Source organism: Arvicola amphibius, chromosome 14 (genome assembly GCF_903992535.2).
Source record: "Arvicola amphibius chromosome 14, mArvAmp1.2, whole genome shotgun sequence".
Lineage (NCBI taxonomy): Eukaryota > Metazoa > Chordata > Mammalia > Rodentia > Cricetidae > Arvicola > Arvicola amphibius.
In genome coordinates, this window is record NC_052060.1 from 60,707,120 (window position 1) to 60,730,869 (window position 23,750).

At 40.2% G+C, this 23,750-nt stretch overlaps 1 protein-coding gene across 1 annotated transcript in view; it reads left to right on the forward strand.

The window, feature by feature from the left end:
- Positions 1 to 223: 223 nt before the first annotated feature.
- Negr1 (neuronal growth regulator 1) overlaps positions 224 to 23,750 on the forward strand; it is a 674,664-nt gene continuing 651,137 nt past the window's right edge. The window contains exon 1 of the mRNA XM_038311658.1: positions 224 to 381. Coding sequence (XP_038167586.1) covers positions 224 to 381 — 158 coding nt within the window. The remainder of the gene's footprint in view (positions 382 to 23,750) is intronic.

Here is a 23,750-nt window from a genome sequence, read left to right on the forward strand (position 1 = left end):
GCTGCAGACGAGCAGAAAGGAGGCGAGGCCGGGGAAAGAGGGAAACTACGCCCGACAACTAGGGAGGGGGCGAGAAAGAGAAGAAACCCACCCACCCACTCAGAAAGAGGAAAAGAGGAAAAAAATCTCGTGTGGCGCGCCGCCTGGTTACCGGGCAGCCTCGCCAGCAGCAGGGGGTGGGAGCCGACGCTGCCGGAGAGCGAGCAGCCTGGCAGGCACGGACATGGTGCTCCTGGCGCAGGGCGCTTGTTGCTCGAACCAGTGGCTGGCGGCGGTGCTTCTGAGCCTGTGCTCTTGCCTCCCGGTTGGGCAGAGCGTGGACTTCCCCTGGGCGGCCGTGGACAACATGTTGGTGAGGAAAGGTGACACGGCGGTGCTCAGGTAGGGACCGTGCGCCCTCTCCACACTTGCCTCAGTCTATCTTTCTGTCCCCTTCTCTCTCTCTGCCTTGTTTCACACCTAGCGTGAATCCTGCTGTTGCACACTAGCAAAACACCACCCCTCTGGCTACCCACGCATGACCCTTCCGTGGGTTCCTCGGACCCCGGGGCAGGGGTCTGCAGGGTTGGGGAGGGATGGAGACACTTTCTGGGCAGTCCGGGGTGAGGAGCGTGGTGCTTGAAGGAGGGGCAGGTGCCACTTTGGATCTGTGTCTCTGTGCTGCTGCCAGCGATACTCCTGGAGTCTGACAAGTTTACAGGGGTTGTTTCGGCTTCACTCCGTAAGCGACTTTTCCCAACTGCTGGCTGTATGCTCCATTTATTTTCCCTCTCAGTTGAACAGTAAGATCCAAATACGCCCCGTTCCGCTCTTTGCTCTCTGTTTTTTTTCTTTTAACGGTTTTCCTTCCTCCTTTCTCTTTTTCCTCTTTGCCTTCCTCATTTTTCTGTCTCTTCTTTACTCACTGCTCATTGCCTTCACTCTCTCGTTTATCCCCATTCTGTTATGTTTTTACTGTTTTACACTCGGTCTTAGTTCCACCGCTGTCATTTCTGATCCTCCCCCCCCCCTCCGCCCCTTTCTCCAGCTTTCCCTTTTCGGTCCTCACCATAGCCCTTATCTCTCCCTTCCCAGACTCTCATACAGAGCTTCATCTCCCATACACTTTTCTGTCACACCCACATCATGTTCCGGTACCATTTGCAAACCCTCATAAACCTCGGTGTTAGGAGCACACTCCATCTCAGCTCTCTGGTCCTCTCACACACTGGCACTTCCATACTGTAAGGACCACTTCACGTTCAGATGCTCCCACAGCATTTAAAGGTGCACTCCGCACTCACCACACACGTTCATCCTCCCCCCACCCCGCCACACACACACACACACACACTTCCCTTCCTCTTCTCTCTTCAGTTTCACCTCTTCTCTTCCCCTTATTTTCACTAAGCTTGAACAGCGATGTGTTGGACTGAAAAGGATATCCTAGCCCGGTTTTCCCCATAAGCCACACTGCCAAGTGTGCCTGGGAAAGATTTCTTTTCCTATTGGATATGAATAATTGATGACCGGTCTTGCTTAGAGCTAAACTGGGCTCGCTAACCGGCCTTGCTCCTTCACTTCACATGGACCCACCTACACGGGCACCCCCACCTGGTTGGCTTCTCCAATCTTCCTGAAGGATCTTCGCTCTCTCCACTGGGTGGTAGTTTGCTTATGAGTACAGATTGCACAGAGCCAGTATAATGCACGTCGAAGGTGGGGAAGAGTGGCGTCTATTTCCGCTTAAACGGGCGACGTTTTAAATTTAACAGTGTGAGCTGGAGTATGACAAAGTTTTTTACGTGCTCTTGAGGCCAGTTTCGCAGATACATTCTGGTACATGTTAATATCATGTTTTAAGAATATATCATTCTTGTTATGAATCTGGGAACACAAAAGTAATGGATTTTTGTCACACTATAGTAGGATAACAACTTTTTTTTTGACAAAGGCGATGGGTGTTTTCTCATGGAGCAGACATGCCATCCTCCCCCCTTGACTGGGATGTTGGTTTCTTTAAGAAGTTTGAGCAGCAGCTTTAGACACAGTCTCAATTGACAGACACTGAAAGGTTTGTGCTTGAAGTAGCAAATGTCTAACCTGTGGCAAGCAGCACCATTTTCAGCCTGAAGGCTTGGAGCCGTCACTCACCCTGGTGATATATCTTGGCAATTCCTTTCCTAATGAGCGGTTTAATAAGTGGTGTGGTCGATTAAAGTATCGGGATCATGTTCTGCTTCCCGGAGACCTTTACTCTGACAGAGTAGAGCTCCGGGGTCTTCAGTGCCATTTTCTTTTGTCACTTGGAGCATATTTTATCTGCTTTACTTTTTAATATTAATTTTATAAGTCTTTAGGAATTCTCCAGTTATTGGACTTTTAGATTATGCAAGTTTTGGGGATGATCTATTTATTTACAGGAAATTGCATCTTCATTAAAATTGCTCTCAGTTGAATAAATTTATCTGAATAAGTCAGATACATTCTAATACATGTTAATATCATGTTTTAATAAGGTGTTATTCTTGTTATGAACCTGGGAATACAAGAGTAATGGATTTTTGTCACACTATATAAAATATATATATATATATATAATATATATTGTCACACAAAAATAAAAAAAAACTTTTTATTTTTGACAAAGGTAATAGACATTTTATCATGAAGCAGCTGTGGATTAACCTCCCCCCTTTACTCCTGCTGTTGGTTTCTTTTAGAAGTTTGAACAGCAGCGTTAGACACAATCACAAACTGAAGATTGCTCTTGGTGCTCTGTGACTTCTTCAGCCTCTGGCACTGATGGGCTCCTAAGTGGATAAGGTGGCCTTGGGCAACCAGCAGATGGGGCCGACGTGAGGGCATGTTTTCACTAGAAGTAAACCCGATGGGAGATATATGTTTCAAATTATTCTTGAGGCTATATATAAGTCATTAGAAAAACAGAACTCGATCCTGCAGACGCACACCCCCACCTCATGGAAGTCTGTGAACTGAATACCTAAGACAACACCTAATCGAATGAGGGGACGATGTATTCGATTTTTGTCACACCCATTCCTCAAAGCATCTCATAGAGAGAGAACAGTGAAGTAACAGCTATCCAGTGTCCTGGAGTGCTAAAGACCTGGCAATTCAAACATGCCACTCAGTAATGCTGGGTCTTGCGGCTGTTAATGAAGGTCATGGTGAGAGGTCAGCTGATTCCCTTCCATCTCCAAAGTGATAGGGAGTCCATTTTTAGGAAGGGAATAACAAAAACGTAAACAAACAAGAAGAAACTTCCCTTGAGTGGAGCCATAACACACAGGGATCCATCTTGCCGCTTCCATCTGCCACCTTATAGTTGATGATCACCGTTTAGGTCACCGACAGAATATACAATGAGCTATAGGGTAGTCTGTCAAGGTTTCCGTCCTTCCCTCTGCCTTTTTAGGCTGGTGAAGGCTTTGCAACGCAGACCCTGTGAAGATTAGATAGAACTGTTTGGCCCTTCCTGTATGGATCTTAACAATACATGTGTTTAGCAGAGTAACTCTTACCTAAACTTTAAATTTAAAAGACACATGGCCTTCTATGATACGTTGTCATTCTCTATAATATACACTTACTTCGGTTGTGTCAATATAGACATCAATCCTTACGAGATTTAACCACGTTTTTCTGTTCCTAACAAATTGTGTCAATTGATAAATGGGACGGTGTACTTCCCCTCCAGTCTTCAGGTTGCATTTTGTTGTGTGTGACATGTCTGAGTTGTGGTGTCATTTGGTGAGGAAGTAGAGGGCAATCAAGGCAAGAACTCTAGTGAATTTGCATTAGGTCCCAGGGCTGCTAGACAGGAAGAGCTGAGATACACTTCTGAAATTTACATACAAGTCAGATTGCTTTTCAGTGTTTGTGATAACTAAAACAGCAACCAATTGCTTTATTCCTACTTCTTTGACAAGTATTGCTGGATAAACAGATCGAAGATACTTCCTGGTCTTTGTATACAGTCCCACAACATCCTCATTTGTAGCCTCTTCAGAGCTGTGCATTTTTAAAACACGTTTCATTTCAACTCTTTTTTTTTTCCAGTATGTTTCTCATTTAACCATTTGGCATGAATTTTGCATATTTTCAACCACTTTTGATATTAATTCAAGGTAACTTAGTCTATGTTTTTCATGCTTTTAGTCAAAGAAAGGAAGGGGAAAGTCTTCCCTGATAAGTGATCCATTCTCTTACTTCAACAAAACGAACACAACTCAGCTTTCCCATGCTCTGGACTTGACTGTCAGTCATTGGGTAACGAGGAGAGTGGGCCATGCAGATGCACTAGAATACATGCTTCCACAGAGGACAGTTCTGCCCAAACCATACAGTCTTGCCAGTAGATTTAGAAATGGTGCCTTGAGTATGTATTCCTGTAGGCCAACACGTTTGCTGTTTTTATTCCACATTAAGTAGTCTCCTTTGGAACACATACTGTAGGTTGTAATAAATGATTTATGTAGGAGGATGTGGAATCACCAGTAAATAACTCAATTAAATGTCCTTTGGGAAGGCAATTGGGATGTCTCCTTGTAAGCCAAGTCCTTCCTGTGCACCAAAGCACCTTGTTCTCAGTACACAGCTCATCATTTCATAACATTTAGATATTGTTTAAATGCTTATGTTCTGATTTAGTAGAGTATGTAAAACATAATTTCAAAGCTCTTATGTTGATTTCTTCTTCAGGAATGAAGGTGCCATATTTGGGATTTTTGACTTGACCCACCTGGAAATAGGAACCCTGTGAAGAAATTGCCTCTATCAGATTGTCCCAAGGGGGTGTTTGTGGGGAACTGATATGAAAGGGGCCAACCCACATGAGGTAGTTCCATCCACAGGCTGGTGGGCCTGGGCTGTATAAGGGAACTTAGCAAACCAGGGGAACAAGTCAGTAATAAGAGTCCTCCATGGTCTCTGCTTCAATACCTGCCGCCAGGTTCCTGCCAGGAGCCCCTGTGCTGGCTTCCCTTGTTGATGGACTGCAGCTGGTAAGGCAAATATCTTCTCCTGAGTTCCTTTTGATCGTCGTTATAGCAACAGAGCGAAACTAGGACAGCCAGGATAATGGATTGTCTAATGAGCTGGGAAAAGGGTCCCCAGCATAGAACTGAATAGTGGTGGGATTTCATGTGTGGTGGTGTTCCATGCCTTGGTATGCCACATGGCACAGCAGCCTAAACAATGTATTAACTGCAGAAAAATAGAGTGCCTTTAAAAAAGGTCCAGATCATTGTAATTGACCAACCTAATGAGTTCAGAATAATTCAAAATTTATTTTGGTTGTATAATTCTTTGCATATAAGGCTACTAATGAACTTATTGTAAAAACTGGTTTTTATAATTTAGTTATTTCATGGAGTGAGAATTAATAATTTGATTTTAAAAGTGTATCCCAATGGTTACAGTATGGTCTGTGTAGGTCACCTGTGACTCTGTGTGACCTCTACTCTTCTGTGTGTGTAAAGGAGAGGGCAACACAGAGGAAATGTAAATTCATGAGTCAGGGAATTAATACATGAAAAATGAGCCCATTTATGTGTTAGTGAGTCATGTCAGGTTTTAGTAACGGTATCTTTATATTTTTGTTTTTGTTTTTGATTTTCCATACAGGGTTTCTCAGTGTAGCCTTGGCTGTCCTGGAACTTGCCTTGTAGACCAGGCTGGCCTCAAACTCACAGGAATCCACTTTCCTCTGCCTCCCAAGTGTTGGGGTTAAATCTTGTGCCCCCACCATCCTGCCATAACAATATCTTTAATGCTGTTGGACTTTCCTGGTGACAGAAAGCAAATATTTCACGTACTGAATCTATGGATCAACGGAAGTCTTTGTCTTAGTTAATTTCTTCATAGTTTCTCACATGCTCATTGGAAAGATTCAGAATTTTATTTTTGTTTTATTTTTTCCTTGTATATTTTGGTCAAATTCTTTTCTCTCCTCCAACACTTCCTAGATTCTCCTCTCTACCTTTCTATAACTTCATGTTCTTTATCTCTTTATATTAAGAAAAAAGAAAATGCAAACAAACAACCAATAAACAAAAAACACACAAACAAAACAATGATTACACACACACACACAAAGATCATGGGGTACATTTTGTGTTGACTTAGCTAGTCCTGGCCATGGGGCCCATCCTGGAAAGTGGCTGATATACCGCTGTCACTCTGTAGAAGACAACCAAGTTTACCTTCCCCAGTAGGAATGAGTTGCAAATAGCTTTTAGTGGACTTTGCGTTCAGTTTCTCTTCTCAGGGCTGGGGTTTAGTGTGGTTTGAATTGGTGCAGACATCGGGTGCTGCCCCAGTCTCTCTGAGTTCATAGGTGCTCTAGTCCTGTTGTGTCTGGAAAACACTGTTTCCTTGGAGTCACCCATCACCTCTGGCTCCTATGATATTTCTTCCTCCTCTTCTAAATAGTTTCCTGAACATTAAAGGGGAAGGCTTTGATAAAAACATTCAGTTTAGGACTTTGTCTCCAAAATCTCCCATTCTCTGCACATTACACAGTTGTGTTAGTTGCTGTCTACTAAAAGAAGAAGCTTTTCTAATGGTGGCCGAGTGAGGCACTGATTTATGTGTTTATTGAACAGATTGTCAATAGTAGTTATTTTATAGCTACATTCATTTAGCTGAATATTACTAGTATTTGGTTTCCCCTGAGACCCATGAGTTCTCCAGGGTCAAATTCTTGGCCATTTTTAGCAGTATCTGGTATGAGTTCCATTTCAAGGAGCAGGCCTTAAACCCATTGGTCACTCCCATGAGATTTGTGACATTACTGTACCAGTCTACCTTGCAGGTTGGTCACTTTTTTAGGTTGCGAGGCTTATATCTGGGTGATATTGATTACATTTCTCATCCAGTCATACACATAGTACCTTCAGTACCATGAATACTGGTCTGTAAGAGTGATGGAAGCTTCTACAGTACTTAGTGTTCAAATGGATTTGCTGTTAGTTATACTTCCCCATATTCCTTCTTCTCGAGTGTTCGGAACCCGTTTCCCCTTCCCTTTTAATAGTCCTATTCTAGTTTCTACTTTATCTTCTTATGACACTATATTATCTTTCTCCTTCCTTGGAAAACCTGTCATTGCCACTGTTTCTTTACTAGTTACCTAACCTATGTAGCTATGGAAACACACATACCTAAAGCTTAAGGGCTGAAACAATACTGAATAGTGGAAGAATTGCTGGAGGTTTCACCATCCCACAAAGCAAGTTGTATTGCAGAGCTACAGTAATAAAAAGAGCAAAATATTGACACAAAACAGACATGTTGATCAGCGTAATAGAAATGAAGATGCAGACATAAATCCACACACCTGCGGACACCTGATTTTTATGAAAAAGCCAGAAATACACCCTGGAAGACAGCATTTTTAACAAATGATGCTGGTCAAACTAGCTGACAAGAAGAATGAAAACAGATCCCTGCTTATCAACCTGTACAAATCTCAACTCCAAATGGATCAAAGACTTCAACATAAAGATGGATATCCTGAGTCTGACAGAAGAGAAAATGAGCACTAGCCTTGAAAGCATTGGCACAGGGAAGGAATTTCTGAGCAGATTACCGGGAACACAGGCATAAAGACCAACAAATAACAAACAGAATCTCATGAAGCTGAGCATGTTCAGAGTGGCAAAGGATGACATTATTCAAGAAAGGGGTCAGGAAAATTTTTTATGCAACTACATGTCTGTTAGAGGGTTGGTTTCTAGAATATATAAGAACTAAGAAATCACATAGCCCAATTAGAGCGAGGTGTAATGATAAACAGAGTTCTCAAAGGAAAAGACACAAATGGCTGAGAAGCACTTGAAATGTTCAACATTCTTAGTCATCAGAGAAATGCAAATTAAAACTACTTTGAGATTTCATCCTACACCAGGCAGAATGGCCAACGTCAATAAAACAAGTGAAGGCTGAGGCTGGTGAGTGTGTGGAATAAGGGGAACAATCATTTAGTGCTGATGGAAGTGAGAACTTGTACAATCACTATGGATATAATGTGCGGTTAGTCAGGTTGGGCATATATCCAAAGGATGCTTTGCCCTACCCAACAACACTTGTTCATCCATGTTCAATGATGCTCTATCCACAATAGCAAGAAACTGGAATGAGCCTATGTGTCCATCAACTGATGAATGGATAAGGAAAATATGGTGCATTTAGAAAATGGAATATTATCCAGCTGTTAAGAAAAATAAAACCATGAAATTCACAGGTAAATGGATGGAACTAGAAAAAAAATCATCCTGAGTGAGGCAACCCAAGCCCAGAAAAACACATATTGCACATTTTCTCTTATAAGTAGGTATTAGCTTTTAAAACTCACAGCCTTTAAAATAATTATTGGTTTTGGTTATTAGAGTTTTTGCATGGTTTGCTCATACTCACTCCTATCCTACAACTCTTCCCACATCCACTCCTCTTCCTTACACACTCAACTTTGTGTTTTTTCTCTTAAGATATTGAGAGCAGTTTATGCTGTGAAATATTCCTATCTGTGTTGTTTTCCACTGGGGCATAGTTAGCTCATCAGGGTCTACACTCTTAGAGAAAACTGATTGTCTTTTCCTGGAAGCTAACAATTCCCAATATCTCTAAAATTAGGGGTGGCACTGTGTGCTGAACTCCATCTTCATGCTGGGATTTGGTCTGACTTGGGCTTGCAGTGCTTTCTGTTGTACTCACCATGGGTTCATATCTGCAGCTGCCTTGCTGTGTCAAGAAGAGTCTGTTTCCTTGGAGTCACCCATCACTTCTGGTCTTTGTACTTTCTGTAGCTTCTTCTGCAATGAAGAGGGTGGTGTAGATGCTCCCCATAGGACTGTATTATATTCTATGATATCTTATTCTCTGTATCATGGCCAGTTGTGAGTCTCTGTGATAATCACCACCTATTGCAAATAAAAACTTCTTTAATGAGGGTTGAGATATGCACTAATCTATGGGTACAATAATAAGCCATTAGGAGTTGGCTTGATGCTATGACTATTTAGCAAAAAATAGTAGCAGATTCTTGCCTAGTACTTATGTCCTGTCTAGCCATAGGTTCTTGGCTCAACAGTGTTGCCAGGTATGGGTTTTATGTTGTGGAGTGGGCCTTAAATCCAGCAAGAATGTGATTGGTTTTGTCCAGTATGTTTGTACCATTGTTGCACCAATGCCGAGGCTTTTCAAGACAGTCAAGTCATCTCTGTCACCTGCTGGCTTCCAATCTGGGTGACTGACGATTGTGCTCCTCTCCCATAGCTTGCACAGCACTTCACAGGATGGGTTTTTTAATTGCAAGGAAAAATCTACACGAGGATTCTCAAGAGAAGTGTGTGGAATTGCTTTCCTCGTGTTTCAGAAAAAAAAATGGCCTATGTAAGATATATGTTAAATCATTTTACATAATAACAAATTTATTATGTATTTGTTCTTTGATTGATGTATGAGCTGTCAAGACTTAATATGTATTTTCAAAGGTACATTTCAGTAGAAAAAAGTCTTAGGTTACAGGGGTCTAGTTGCTAAGATTTTAAGCTGTATTCTAATCTAAAGAAGACCTGTGATTTTGAGTGACCCAGAAGGTCTCCTTATCCTTAACACTCACCACATAGATGGCCCTCATTCTACCCCCACTCCCCATAACTACACTACACACACAAGAAGAATGCCCACACCACACCATGCAGATAGCAGGAACTCTTCGGAGTTGAGACATATTATGTCTAAAGGAAACTCTTCTTTCTTTCCCCTAAGGCAACAATTAAATAAAATCAGTGGACACAACAGAAGCAAAGCAAATTGACTGTTGTAATAGGTGAATAGTTGTCACTGTGAAACATAGCTATGCACCCCAAAGACCAGCATTTTGCATGATGCTAGCCTTTTCTCAGAGCTAGGCTGACCGTTCTGTAAACCACATGGCAGTGATAGGAGCTGATAGGGTTTTAGTGTGGTTTGATTATGATGCCAAGGGGTTATCTAGCAGCATTGTGTTTTCCAGACCACACCAAGTTCTGCGTCCTGACGGAGAACCTTTGATGTTCTCCAGCATCCAGCTGGCAGGGGAATTGGTCTTAATCACTTTCTCTGAAAGCAGGAGAGAGCAAAGAAGGGACTTGGCAGTGTTAGTAACATTAAGTGTTGCGCTTTTGAATGGAAGCCAGCGCACTGTACTTTCCAAATAGCTAGTAAATTCGCTCAATTTAAGGAAGGTTTTTTTTTAACCCTTCTCAGTTTAGAACTAAATTGTTTTTTATGTAATTTCATTAAGTCTTTGGACACATGTTCAGTTTCCAGGGCTGAGAAGTTTTTGTTTGTTTGTTTGTTGTTTTGTATGTTTTGTAATTTGATTTAAAAACATTTAGTTTTGGATACTTCTTTGAACCATATACAGATTCTGGTTCACTATCACTTTGTGGGAAAGGGCCCTGTCTCAAAAATCCTTTTCTCTTGTGCTGCTGTATTGAATTTAATCTTAGTGAAAAAGCTTAGGAGCTATTATTTAGAACTCTTTCAATAGCCTATTTTTCCAGAGAACAGTCATAGTAACCGAAGGCTAGCCTAGTCTACATGAACATATTATCTCTTTCTTCTTGGCAGAGGTCTCAACAAACTGTAAACAGGCAAATACCTCTCTTCAGTTAGCCTCTTCCTATGTCTTCCTTCTTGCTCCATTGTGAGCTCCAATCAAGGAACTGTTGTCAAGTCAAGTGGTCTTGGTGAAAGAGTGTGAGGTCTTGGATTTGCTTTAAAGCACCAGGGCTAAAGAAAGGACCTGGGATAAGGGAGGAGATCAAGTGAACTTGGCCTTGAATTGCAGTGCCAAAGCTGGCGTTGCCTGCAAGTGTGTCTGTCATAACATTCCCCTGACTGTTGTGAATATTTTAGGCTCTCTAGCCAGGCTTTCTAAATAAATATTTATTTGTAAATGTAAGGGTTCGATAAAATATCATGCTTGTCTGTCCAGTCAAACGGCACTCTTCCATGGGATATTCAAGTCACTGTTCTTTGATCTTATAGATACAATATTTTCCACAGAAAAATATATTTGATTTGTATATAATCTTGTTTGAAATTAATAATTTAGTAATGGGTCATTTGTTTAAAGTTGTTACCTCTGCTGGCAATGACATCTTTTGTCACATGGCTTATGTCTGAACTCTGAACACAGTGTGAAGAAGTGCAAGGGGAGATGCAGAAGGAAAGAGAAAGGACATGAAATGGGAAAATGCAATCTTGTGTTTGAATGTGCTTAAAATAATACTAATTAAAACCTTGGTCATGTGGAATGACATAAAATGAAGCTTGGCAATTGTGCTGTTTAGAGCTATGCTGAGAGGGAATGAATTAATACTGTAAGTTATCCAAAATCTACATCGTCCTTTTGATGACGAGGGGTCTGTGCCTTACACTGAATTTATAAACTTATGTTTTCCATATAGGTGCATGTCCTTCTTTCAAGTTACAGATATGCTCGTGTTTATTTTTAAAATATTTTGCTTTTGGAGTGTGATTGATGTTTGTTTTGGTGGCATATGTTTGCAAAAAGGACAATGTAGAGCTGGGCGGTGGTGGCGCACACCTTTAATCCCAGCACTAGGGAGGCAGAGGCAGGCGGATCTCTGAGTTTGAGGCCATCCTGGTCTACAAGAGCTAGTTCCAGGACAGGCTCTAGAAACTACAGGGAAACCCTGTCTCCAAAAACAAAATAACAGGACAATGTATGTAAATAAGTTTTTTGAGATATGTTTATTTATTTGGGTGGGTGTTTTACCTGCATGCATATCTATGCACTGTCTGTTTGCATTAACCCCAGAGTCCAAGAGAGGGCACCAAATCCTTTTGGAAATGGAGTTACAGACAGTTGTGAGCCACCATATGGATGCCTGGGAATAAAACCTGAATCCTCTGGAAGAGAAGTCAGTGCTCTTAACCACTGAGCCATGCATCCATACATCTATATAATATTTAAATAATAGGGCGCTCCTCTAACAGATACCAGTTTGCTTATACATGTTGTTATTGTTATATATATTAGAAACTTCAAAACATCATTGCAAAAGCATCCACTTCTGCTTTATGGTGTGGAAAAGCATCCCAGAGATGCTAATAAATGTTCTAGACTTATTCTGTGGGAAGTAGTTGCCCAAGGTGGGCTTCATATTTGGTCTGCGGACTCCAGAATCTGTGCTCAGCTTTTGAAGGAGATGCAGTCTCTGTCTGATACAGATGCCAGGTTCCAGTTCTTTGAAAGCTGATTCTGCATCACTCACAACTGAAGCATCACAGAAGGCATCTCAGGCTGGAGCACTCTGAGCTTTTACTACAAATGAAAGGTAAAACAATATCTCAGATCTATAAAACTTGACTACCCTGGCTTCACATAGCATGCACATATATAGTTTACAAAATTCTATGTTCTACTATTTGCTGTCAATGAGTAACATCAACAACATGCTTTTTCTAGTAGCTCGTGAAAGAAATGCTCCATGATGGAACTGATCAAATGAAACTTGCTTCTTCAGATTTTCTTATATTGGAGCTATTTGTTACATATTGTATTTTCATGTCTACATACTACAGACTACATGCCATCAAAGAGGAGCACAATGTCATATCCATGCCATGTTGCAGAGCCAAGGTACTGTGGGTTCAAAGTCCTGTCTTAAAATCTCAAATTATTTGAGAACATTCCCAATTTTTCCAAGTTCAACTGCAGATCTTCTCTTTCTGTGTTTGTGCGCTCTTTCTTTCTACTGTGTTTCTATCATCTTCACGTGATGGCACGGGTAAATGAAGGTTTCTTGGTCATGCCCTCATCCTGTGGCTGCTTCTGAGTAATCACCCAGAAGCTTAATATTAATTACAAACTGCTTGGCCAATAGTTCAGTATTATTACTAACTAGCTCTTACATTTAAAATAACCCATTCCTACTAATGCATGCATCACCATGTAGCCATGGCTTTTACTGGTCTGCTGGCATCTTGTTTCTGAGGCATCTGGCTTGCATCTCTCTCGACTCTGCCCTTCTTTCTCACTGTATTCAGTTTGGCTTTTCTTCCTAGCTGTATTCTGCCTTGCTATAGGCCAAAGCAGCTTTTATTACCAACCAATGAGAGCAACATATATTTACAGTGGACAGAAGGGCTATCATCCCACAGCAGGTGTTTGAGCTAAATAGTTGTGAATCTTCAACAGAATCACAAATCACTGCATGATTTTCATCTGGGAATCTAATTTTGCTCCTCTTTTATACTACTTTCATAGGTTCACATGTTCTTTAGGACTTCTGTTCCCCAATCCTGGAGCGTGTATAGAGAACAATCTGTTTTTTTCTTGGGTGGCATGTATCTGCTGGATAATTTAGCTCTCTTAAACCCAAAGGTCCTCTTGCTGGTGAGACGAGCAGAGGCCTTTGGAGATGTGGTGAACTTGCCACTGCCCTATTTCCATCTCCTGGCTCCTTGTTCTATATCTGGGAGGATGTACCTTCACATGCCCTGTGGTTAACTCGTTCCATAGATTCCAAACACTTCTGTCTCAGATGGCGATCTGCTCTGAATGCCTATGAAGTGTTTATTTGTATCCTCATTATTTCTTCTGCCTGCATGACGTGCTTCTTCTAAAACCCTGCATTTACCCTGTCTACATAGGTCATCTTTCTACCTGGTGGGGATAATGGTCACTATGAGGCAGATCTCACAGATTTCACCCCATGCTTCCTTGAACTACCAAGCAAATGAATTTGCAATTCTTGGGTAAACAGTAATTCCCTGGAATAGCAAGAACACACCTCTGTCACCGTGGTTCTGGACTCTGCTGAGCAATGAGAAGTATTCTCTTCATACTCCCCGTCATTGGCAAGTTGAGTTTCTGACATTTCCAAAGTGTCTTTGGTATCCAGTCCACGTGTTCACGTGGTTAGCCTTTTCTGTACCAATGCACCTTTAAGCCACAGTGCTCACTTAACTCTGATAGTATTATTATTACTGTGCAATGTTAATCCTAGTCATGTTTTCATGTTATTGCATCTATTTTGCTTTTCTTCCTTTAAGAATATTGTGATATTATAAATCATGGATCAAAACTCCAGTGAATCCATTGCCTTCATATTTCCAGCGATGTACCTTCACATGTAGTTGACACACGATCCTTAAAAATAGTTGATTGTTTCTTTGAAATTTTTTTTATGTCTTGGAAAATGGACTAACTTTTTTTTTACCTCACTGTAAAGTGAACTAATGGTAGTCTCTCACTTATGTATTATGAAAATAGGAAAAAAAACCAAACACCTTAGCATCATCCCTGGCCCCAAATGAACAGTAAGTGTTTGTAGATCATCATGATTTTAACAAATAAACCCTCACTGGTATTTCTTCAACTGACAGTAATCAAAACCCAGATTTGGTTCATGTCATTGCTCTATGCTTAGAACAATAATAGTGAAGGCTATCTCTATATTATTATTATTATCTCTATGGATTATCTAATATTATATTACTGGTTAATGGTACCTATTAATAACCTATAGTACACAATGTAAGTGGTTTTAGCTGTATATGATCAATGGTGGGTCAATAACATCAATGAATAGTTCCAGAAGTAAGCAGTTCACAGGTTTTAAACTACACTCCTCTGCACAGTGTCATGACCTTTCACCCAGTCCTACTCCTTAATTTTAGTGGACCCACACTGTAAACTGCACAATCCACTTGTTAGTCTGAAAACTTGCAGTAATAGCTCTTAAATACATTGCTTTTCTTTATCTGCAGAGGATGCAGGTGTCTACCACAAGCCTGTAAAGATGTCCTCTGACCTACTGCCAAGGAACCTAAACAAACTTCTTTCCCTCACTAGTTTCATAATGCATCCTACAACATATACGTATGTTTGAGCATCTGCTTATGACAAGTGCATTTTAAATTTGTTGTTACCAATGCTCATTATTTTTACATAGATTGTCTTTCTGAATGCATGTGCCCTCATCGCCAGTTAATTCTGGAATTCTGGAGGTCACACATCATCTTTTATAAAAGTGGGGACATAACTTCTTTTTAAATTTTTTTCCAATGTAGAAGAAAATATGAATGTCAATAATCTTAGGACACAGCAACGGGGATCCAAATTGTTCTTGTCAAGAATACTGTCAGAAAGTTGGAATGCACTGTTTACTAAATAGTAAATATGAGCCCTCTCAGCTTTTGATAAATGTGCACTTTTCTTTTGTTTTGTTTGTTCATTTTGTTATTCTTGTTGTTGTTGAATTGTATCTGTCTATTTAACCCAGGCAAGCCATACCTATGATACTCTGGTGTCATCTTCCCAAGGGGAGGAATTGCAGGTATGTTCCATTATTTCTGGCTTAGATTAGTAATAAATTTCCTGAAATTAGATTATATTTCTTTATATTTAGAGTAGAGGATCATACAATAAGAGGCCATGTGCAAGAAGGGAAATGTAAGCTCATATTTGAAAGGACTAGCCAAATGAATTCTAGAAGGAAGAATTATCTTGAATAATATGAAATGGCAGTGGTCTTCCTATGTGCATTTCCTGTAACCTAAGAAAATTATTTTAAAATTCTAACATGCAAAAGACATTTCATTGTAGGTTTTCCAAATATTTTGTACGTTTCTGATCGGCATTTAAATTCTAAGTGTTTTAGCGGCTCAAGAAACAAAATGTCCTTAGTTTAGTTTCAAAGACAAAGAACATTTCCGTTTGGGTGTCCTCCAGTATGTACTGCTAGTCTGTAAGACAGTCAATGAACAATTCTGTGATTGATTGCTTTGAATTTCCTTGAATGTTTGAACCACTCTTCACCCCTGACTTGTTGTTGAACAGCAAGTGGTGACAGGCTGCAGGATGGAAATGAATTCTTAGTTGTCCAATTAAAACTGGCATTTGCATCTCAAGCAATTCCCTTAGAGAAAAATGCAAAGGAGGAAGTTGGATGTGTTCGAAGATTAAGTGGAAATGTACATTATAACCACAAAACTAATTACAGTTAAGGAATGACAAAACTCCCTTCTTAATGAAAGATTCAATTTGTTATCTATTTTAAATTATCTTCATTTGGTATCAGCAAATAAGTTGGTGGTCAAACAAGCAAACAGCTCTCCCACATCCTGCATAATTAGAACAAATTATTGCCGGAGAGCCTAGTGGGAGGAGAGCCAACAAAACTTAACATAGGAATACATATTATTTTATGGCACTAATATAACTGCTTCACTTAGGAGGAAGTGGTGGGATGTGCACACACATATGCATATATAGGCACATATATGTTGTGCAATGATTTAAATGAAAGAGTAAAAACTGAATGTTCACTTAAAATTCTTTCATCATAGTTGTTTATAATAAATTTCACATGTCTGGTATTAGAATTTTTATTTACCTTTTTTGATAATTTCACACTTGACTACCATACTAGCATCATTCCTGCATCCGGATTCTTCCAGTCCTTCTCCAGTCTCTCTCAAATTGATTACCTCTTCTTCTTTAGCAAGTAGTGTGACAAATAAACCCATATGTATAGATAAAAGCCTGCCCATAGGCAAAGAGCTATAGGCACTTAAGGGTTTCTGAGAAATGGGGATTCAATCTTTATGATTTATTTCTAATATTTTAAAATCATATGTATGTGTGTATGTCTGCATGCACACTCAAAAATGAACAAAGGCGCCAGGCGGTGGTGGCACATGCCTTTAATCCCAGCACTTGGGAGGCAGAGGCAGGCAGATCTCTGTGAGTTTGAGACCAGCCTGGTCTACAAAAGCAAGTTCCAGGACAGACTCCAAAGCTACAGAGAAACCAAAAACCCTGTCTCACAAAAAAGCACATGATTTCAGGTGCTTGGAGAGTCCAGAAGAGAGTGTCAGATTCGCTGCTGCTGGAATTACAGGACATTATGGGCATTGGGTGTGAATACTGGGAACCAAGCGCTTATTCTCTGGAAGAGCAGTGAGCACTCTTACTGCTGAGCTGTCTCGCCTGCCCAAACTATACATTTGCATGCTACCCTTATTAAGAACAAACATGAATACAATGTATATTGCTGTTCCTCAGCTGCAGAACTGACCTTTGCTATAATGTAATATTTTTTATGTTGAAGAGACTTTTGTAAGAAATAAAATATTGAAATTAAAATGATCATTGATGAGAAAGCATTCTAATCACCAAAATTTTATGAATCTGAGTAGAATGTAAGTTATAATTAAAATAAATTGGTGTAAGCATGTTCTGTGCATTCATAATGTTGCCACAGTGAAACAGTATATTGTTCAATTAGTGATGCTATTTAAATTCTGTGATGGCTATTTAGTTTACATATATATTATACTTGGAATAATCAGCATATATTTTAGGATAATCACAACAAAAAGTGACACAATTATTAAAATATTTTCAATCCCTTCTGGGGAAACCCTTCACTACTCAGCAGCCAACTGTAGATAAACACAAAAAGTGGATGTGGAGACAGCCTGGTTCATGTCTTGTTCACTGTGACTATGAAATCTTAATAGTTCATTCATACTGTCAAATTTTTCATTTTTAATGTTATATGTTGGTGGTGTCTTACTTAAATATCACAGGTTTATAATAAAACAGCAAGGGTTTATGAAAGAGTAAAGGCACCCTTCTCACTCATTAATGATAGAGTTGGTCCACCTTACTGCTGCCATTCCCACTTCCTTCTTTTTCTCACTGTTCCTCCTTCTTCCCTTCAACCAGCATCTTGTTTCCATGTCATACATGCTTCTTTGTGTGTGTGAGTCTGTGTGCATGTGTGTTAGTGTGGATCCGCATGCGAGTGAAAATATGATCTAACTTTCCACTTCTCTCATTTCTCTCTCTTCTTTTATTTAGACCCAGCTTCTTCTGTCACAGTACCCATCCACTTTCATGACATATGTGGATATAGGTAGTTAGGTAGATAGATATGTTTGTGGATACATGGATACACGACAAACCAAGGATAAATATATCACTGTGTCTGTAAGAGCATTGGTTACCTTTTCTGTGCTTTTTCTTCCCAATGACATAGATTTATTCTTCCTTACAGCTAGTTAGAACCTCATCTTAGACACATGCCACATTTTCTCGACCATTCTTCTATGGACGGTTAAAATATTTTCCATCCACACAACACTAACCTGTCAGTATGATACCACTACAAAACATCAGACCAAACAAGACAAAGAAGAACCAAAGATGTCTTGAGAATCACCCTACATTTGATCCATTATTTTCTATTTCTAATTCTGATGGTGCCTTTAGCATTTAAGTAAGCATCTCTTTAATAGGCCCTTGGCCTTCTGCTTCTGTCAGTTGAATGCTAAGGTTGTTCCATGAACATTTGAGTATGATGGGAAAGCTGTCTTTGCAAAAATGAAGTGTAATGCCTCCAAGACATTTGGGAAAAGCAATTGATACGAATGTCTAAGCAGATGTGGGTGCAGTGACTAAAATGTTTAGAGGAAAATAGTTACAATTTAGTTGCGATCTGATCTTGAATCTGTTTATATCAACAGTTTTTAGTTCTCTTTGAAGTATGGAAATTGAAAACCTGTTCTTTTGGTTAATATCATTGAAACTTTTTTTTAGTATTTTATACACGAGTATTTTATTTACATCATGCCCATCTCTCTGTTTCCCCTAATACCTTCTGAGCACCCACTGTCCTCCTCCTCTAGAATTGTTACTGTTTTATACACACACATATGTGCATGCTTACACAGTGTGGAGTCCATTCAGTACTACTAATAAACCTGTGCTTAAAACTGACCATTATGATTGGTTCACCTAAGTCCTGGTCCCCCACTTTGCAGCCATTGCTTGTCTGTAGCTCTTTGTCTGGGGGTAAAGCCTGGTGGAATGTGTCAACAATACAAGAAAGACAGTGCAGGATTTCATCCACAATATTACTTATTAAGAGTATATTACCAGACCTTTCACAGTGGGCTTGAGAGCATGCATTTACACATTTAAGTGAAAACAATGTCTTTATAGTCTGGGTATAGCAATTTACGTTTTTATAACTGTTCTACTAGATCTTCTGATCTTTCAAAACATACTTTAAGAAGTTGTGGGGACCACTTTGGATATTGTTAAATTTAAATAATTCTCCATAAATAAATATAATTTCATGAAGATTAATTAAAATGTCCTTTTATAATTGAAGCTTACAACAGATAAAAGAGACTGATTGCCTGATGTTCTTTGGGGGAAAGATGGCGTTTATGAACACATTGTGTGACTACTGCCATCTTTTGGGAACTTTACAGGTTCCCTCACATCCTGGTGGAGTACTCACTCAAGTATGAGGTCCACTGAATTCTGTTTAGGATTCATTCAGCATAACATCCCCTAACTCCATCAATTTCTTTGAACCATCACTGGCTGTAGACTTGGAGCCTTTTATTTGGGGCAGTTAGTGCAAAGAGAATCTTACAGAGGTGATGGGGCAAGCAAGCCTGTTGTGTCTCTATGGTGAAATGCTTTCTATTCCGTCACGTTTGCTTCCTCACAAATAGGCTCCATTCAAGCCGCTTTTCTGCTCCTTGGCAAGCATCACATAGTTTGCACCTGTGAAGGTCAGTGCCTGGCTCCCTGGTATGTGTTTGAGCTCAGACTCACTTTAATAAGTGAACGTAAAGTATGCTTTAAAAAAAATCTGTCAAGCAAACCAGGCTTAACAATAGAAACCAAGTCTAGGATTTGGGTGGAAGACACCTGTTTATCACACAAACATCTTTGTGGGGTGAGGTTTTTCAGCATTTAGTTGCTGTGTAAAGGAGCAAAGGCTCTACTTTCCCTTCAAGGAGCAAAGGCTCTACTTTCCCTTCCCACACATTATGATCTTAGGCCATTCACTTGGCCTCTCAAAATAGGTCTTCCACAAAGCTGGAATGAGACTGGGGGATCCCCGAGGATAAGAAGATAAAAATAGTCTGGATACCTAACTTAGTCCTATGTGCAGTACATGGAAAACAGTCAACATGCTATTGCAAAACTTTGCATTATAACTATTCTATAAATAATCTCTTTTAAAATGGAAGCACGTGTACCAAGGAAAATTATATGACTAAAATATTTTTGACCAAATAGGTGACTGAAATAGTTGTATGAATAATTGTTTTGAAGTAATGGAAAATAAAAATAATAAAATAAGTGGCTGTTCAGGATAGACTCACAATATTCCAGATGTGTCTGAGACAATTCATATACAGGGATAAAGTTCTTTGTGTTTCATTATTGTCAGCGATGCTTCCTCGGCTGTTCCCCATCACAGTCTGATGATGTGTTCTGAGGGGAGACAAAATTTTCCCTTAAAAGGAATGATAAAGCCTGGAGATGTGCCTCAGTGGGTTGGCTGATTAATCAGCCTGTGGAAAGTTCATGCACAAGGTGGAGTGATACAGCATCCTAGAGGTGGAGGCAGGGGATTAAAAGTTCGGAGACATCCTCAGCTACAAAGCAAGGTTGAGCCTGTTTCAAGAATAAGCAAACAGAAACCTAGAAAGGATTTAAGATGTAAAAGGAAGCGTGGATGCCCCCTGTCCCTGGTAGGTTCATCACAGCAGGAGACCAGTCTCTCCGAATGATAAATAATAACTGCAGACTAAACACTTTTGGTCTCATCGTGGATGAATTTAGTTGTTTTTTTTTTTAATTTATGTTGGTTTTTTCCAGTTTATTTATTTTTTATTAAAAATTGCCATCTCCTCCCCTCCTCCTCCCCCTTCCCTCCCCTCCCTTCCACCCATACCCCCACTCCCTCCCTCTCCAGGCCAAAGAGCCATCAGGGTTCTCTACACTATGTTGAGTCCAAGGTCCTCCCAACTCCCTCCAGGTCCAGGCATGGACGGGCTCACTGTGAGCCTTAACCTTCACCTGGCGATGGATGGAGATAGAGACAGAGCCCCACATTGGAGCACCGGACTGAGCTCCCAAAGTTCTGATGAGGAGCAGAAGGAGAGAGATCATGAGAAAGAAAGTCAGAACCATGAGGGATGCGTTCACCCACTGAGGCGGTAGGACAGAACTAATGGGAGACCACCAAGTCCACTTGGGATGGGACTGATGGAACATGCGACCAAATCGGACTCTCTGAAAGTGGCTGATGGTGGAGGCTGACCGAGGAGCCAAGGACAATGGTGATGGGCTTGGTCTCTACGACATGGACGGGCTCTGTGTGAGCCTTGTCAGTTTGGTTGCTCACCTTCATGAATTTAGTTTTGAGGTGCAGTGTTTAAATACTATAGAACAGACTAGAACCATAGTTAAGGTGATACCTTATTGGTTCCCAACCACATCTTCAGAGGCTACGTGGATTTTTGTTCAGGAATTGTTTTTTTCAGAACAAATAATAAATGCACTTCCACCTATTATGAAAGAAGATAGGGAATGTATTTGGCCTGACCCAATGGGGTGTTATCTTGATTGTGGTCCTGGTCTCTGTGGCTATTGCTACGGGATGCCATGACTTCCCAGCCATCCTCAGCCTCTAGGCGTTGCCAGATCTCAGATAAAGTGAACTTGGCTGATCACGGGTTAGAGCACACAATGCTTTATGGGTCTTAGTAATTCTCTCATAGTCATTGTGTCAAGTTGGTAAACACTAACAAGCTATGCTGTGGGAATTTTGGCATCCTGGGACCTCTTCTTGGAACCTTTTATTTTGTCTTTTTGATTCAGGTTACATGATACAAAAAGAAAAGTAAAAAGCAACTTAAACGTGGGCAAGAGTGAAAACCAAAGCCTTGAGGTCAGCAGAGAAGACTTCCATATTAGAGTGCACTGTTAGGGACCCCCAGAGGTATTCCCAAGACACTGCTGTCTTCAAGAAACACAAAATAAGCCAATGCATTTCATATAGGAGATTATCTTTAGTTTTGTATTTAGAGTAGATGTTTTAGTTAGAATTTAAAAGAGTAGTTTTAAGAGATTTTCTCTTAATTTTGGGGGGTGAATTCCACATATCTGGGACATGCTTTTTATTCACTGAAACCCATGGTTGATGCTGGCTTCAAGGTCATGGTTCCAACTAATGTAGTCTTGTAGACACCATGGCTTAAGTGCCAACCTCACTCCTCCCTGCTAACGTTTGGGTTTATGCCATTGGGAAGCCACACCCTCGCCTGGATAGACTTAATGAGAATGTTGGGCATGCTCAAGCTCACAGAATGCCTCCTTAAAGCTTCTCAATTTCTTTGATTAATTTTGGGCAGTTTCCTGCATGTCAACTGTGTTCATAGTCTTTCCATCTTATCTCTGTTTGTATTTCGGCATCTGGTCTGGCCTGACCTTGGGGTATGCCTGTCCTCAGCTGTAGCCACTAAGAGCACCACCTGTGCACATTCCCTACTTCCTTTTTAAAAGGGTCCAGCCCACCTCCTATTTCTCCCTCCTTTTCTCTGTCTCTGCCTGTCTTTCTCTCTTCTTCTCTCTTCACTTCTGCCATTTCTGTCCCTAGAGGCTGGTCTCCCTCTCCCCTCCCCATTTTTCCATTCACTTTCCCCCAATTAAAAAAAAAAAAAAACCTTCCACCTGAGCTCTGTCACATGGATTCTTTCTCTCACATGGTACTTTCTTCAAATTGCAACAATCTCAAATCTTTAAGTGTCCCCGTCTGAACCATGGCTGACTGTTTTTCAGTCCCCACATTGTCCTATGAGGGTCTCTGAAAGCACTACACCTAGTTGTTTGGAAAATGCACAGAACTCTCACATGGACCTTGGATCACTACTCTACCCTGCACACTGCTCTGTTAATTACTCTGTTACACCAATTTCACTTAACATGTTAATATTTAAGGTAAATACAATTTTATGGCCAAACTGTCATGTTTCTTTAACCATGTAAACAAAATTTGATTCATGACAGTTGAAAAATAAAATTTTATGTTTCCACAGAATATTATAGTCTAGCCTTTTACACAAATTACAAATCATTATTTTTCCTCTCCTTCTGTAAACAATACAATGAAATAGAAGTAGGGAAACAATGTTTGGTTGTGTATAATGTGTATATGTGTATACTTCATAGTTGGAGGCATTACAATTCATAATTTCATTTGAATTCTGAATATGTATTTTCTACCTCATCATCAATTTAAGCTAGATAGACTACATAAAGAGGCCAATGAAAGCACAGTTTTGTTTTCTAGTGGTGGGTGGGGTAAAGGAAAAAGGCCAGGCCAGTGCTTGTACAGCTAGAGCTCTTGGTGAAGGGAAGTGGGAACAGACTTTTTGGGAGCTCAGCAGGAAGAACATAATGTCAACATTGGATGTTTCTTCATGATATCATGCTCGTCTGAAGAGCACGCAACAAATACGAATTATTATCTGGCCAACATGTCACTAAAAAAAAAGTGAAAATCTATTCAGTGTGTGCAATGTGCATGTAACTGTTAATCTAATAAAGCGAACGACCAAGCCTGTTTTTGGTGTTTGATAGGACAGCTGCATCAAAGATTGTGAGATGTTCTTCTCTAAACCAAATGAGCCAGTGATGGGGTTCCATTGTCTATATTTTTATTGAGTTCATCTTCTGACCTTCCTTACAGTTCATGTAGTTGCGTGACTGCTATTTGAAATGCGACATGTGTACATATGTCTAAGTTGGTTTTCAAGGTAACTTTGGGTACTCACTTCAGAGAAAAGACCATGCACGTTGGCCACTTCTCAGAGAAAGTTTCAATGTTTAAACTTGAGATGTACTT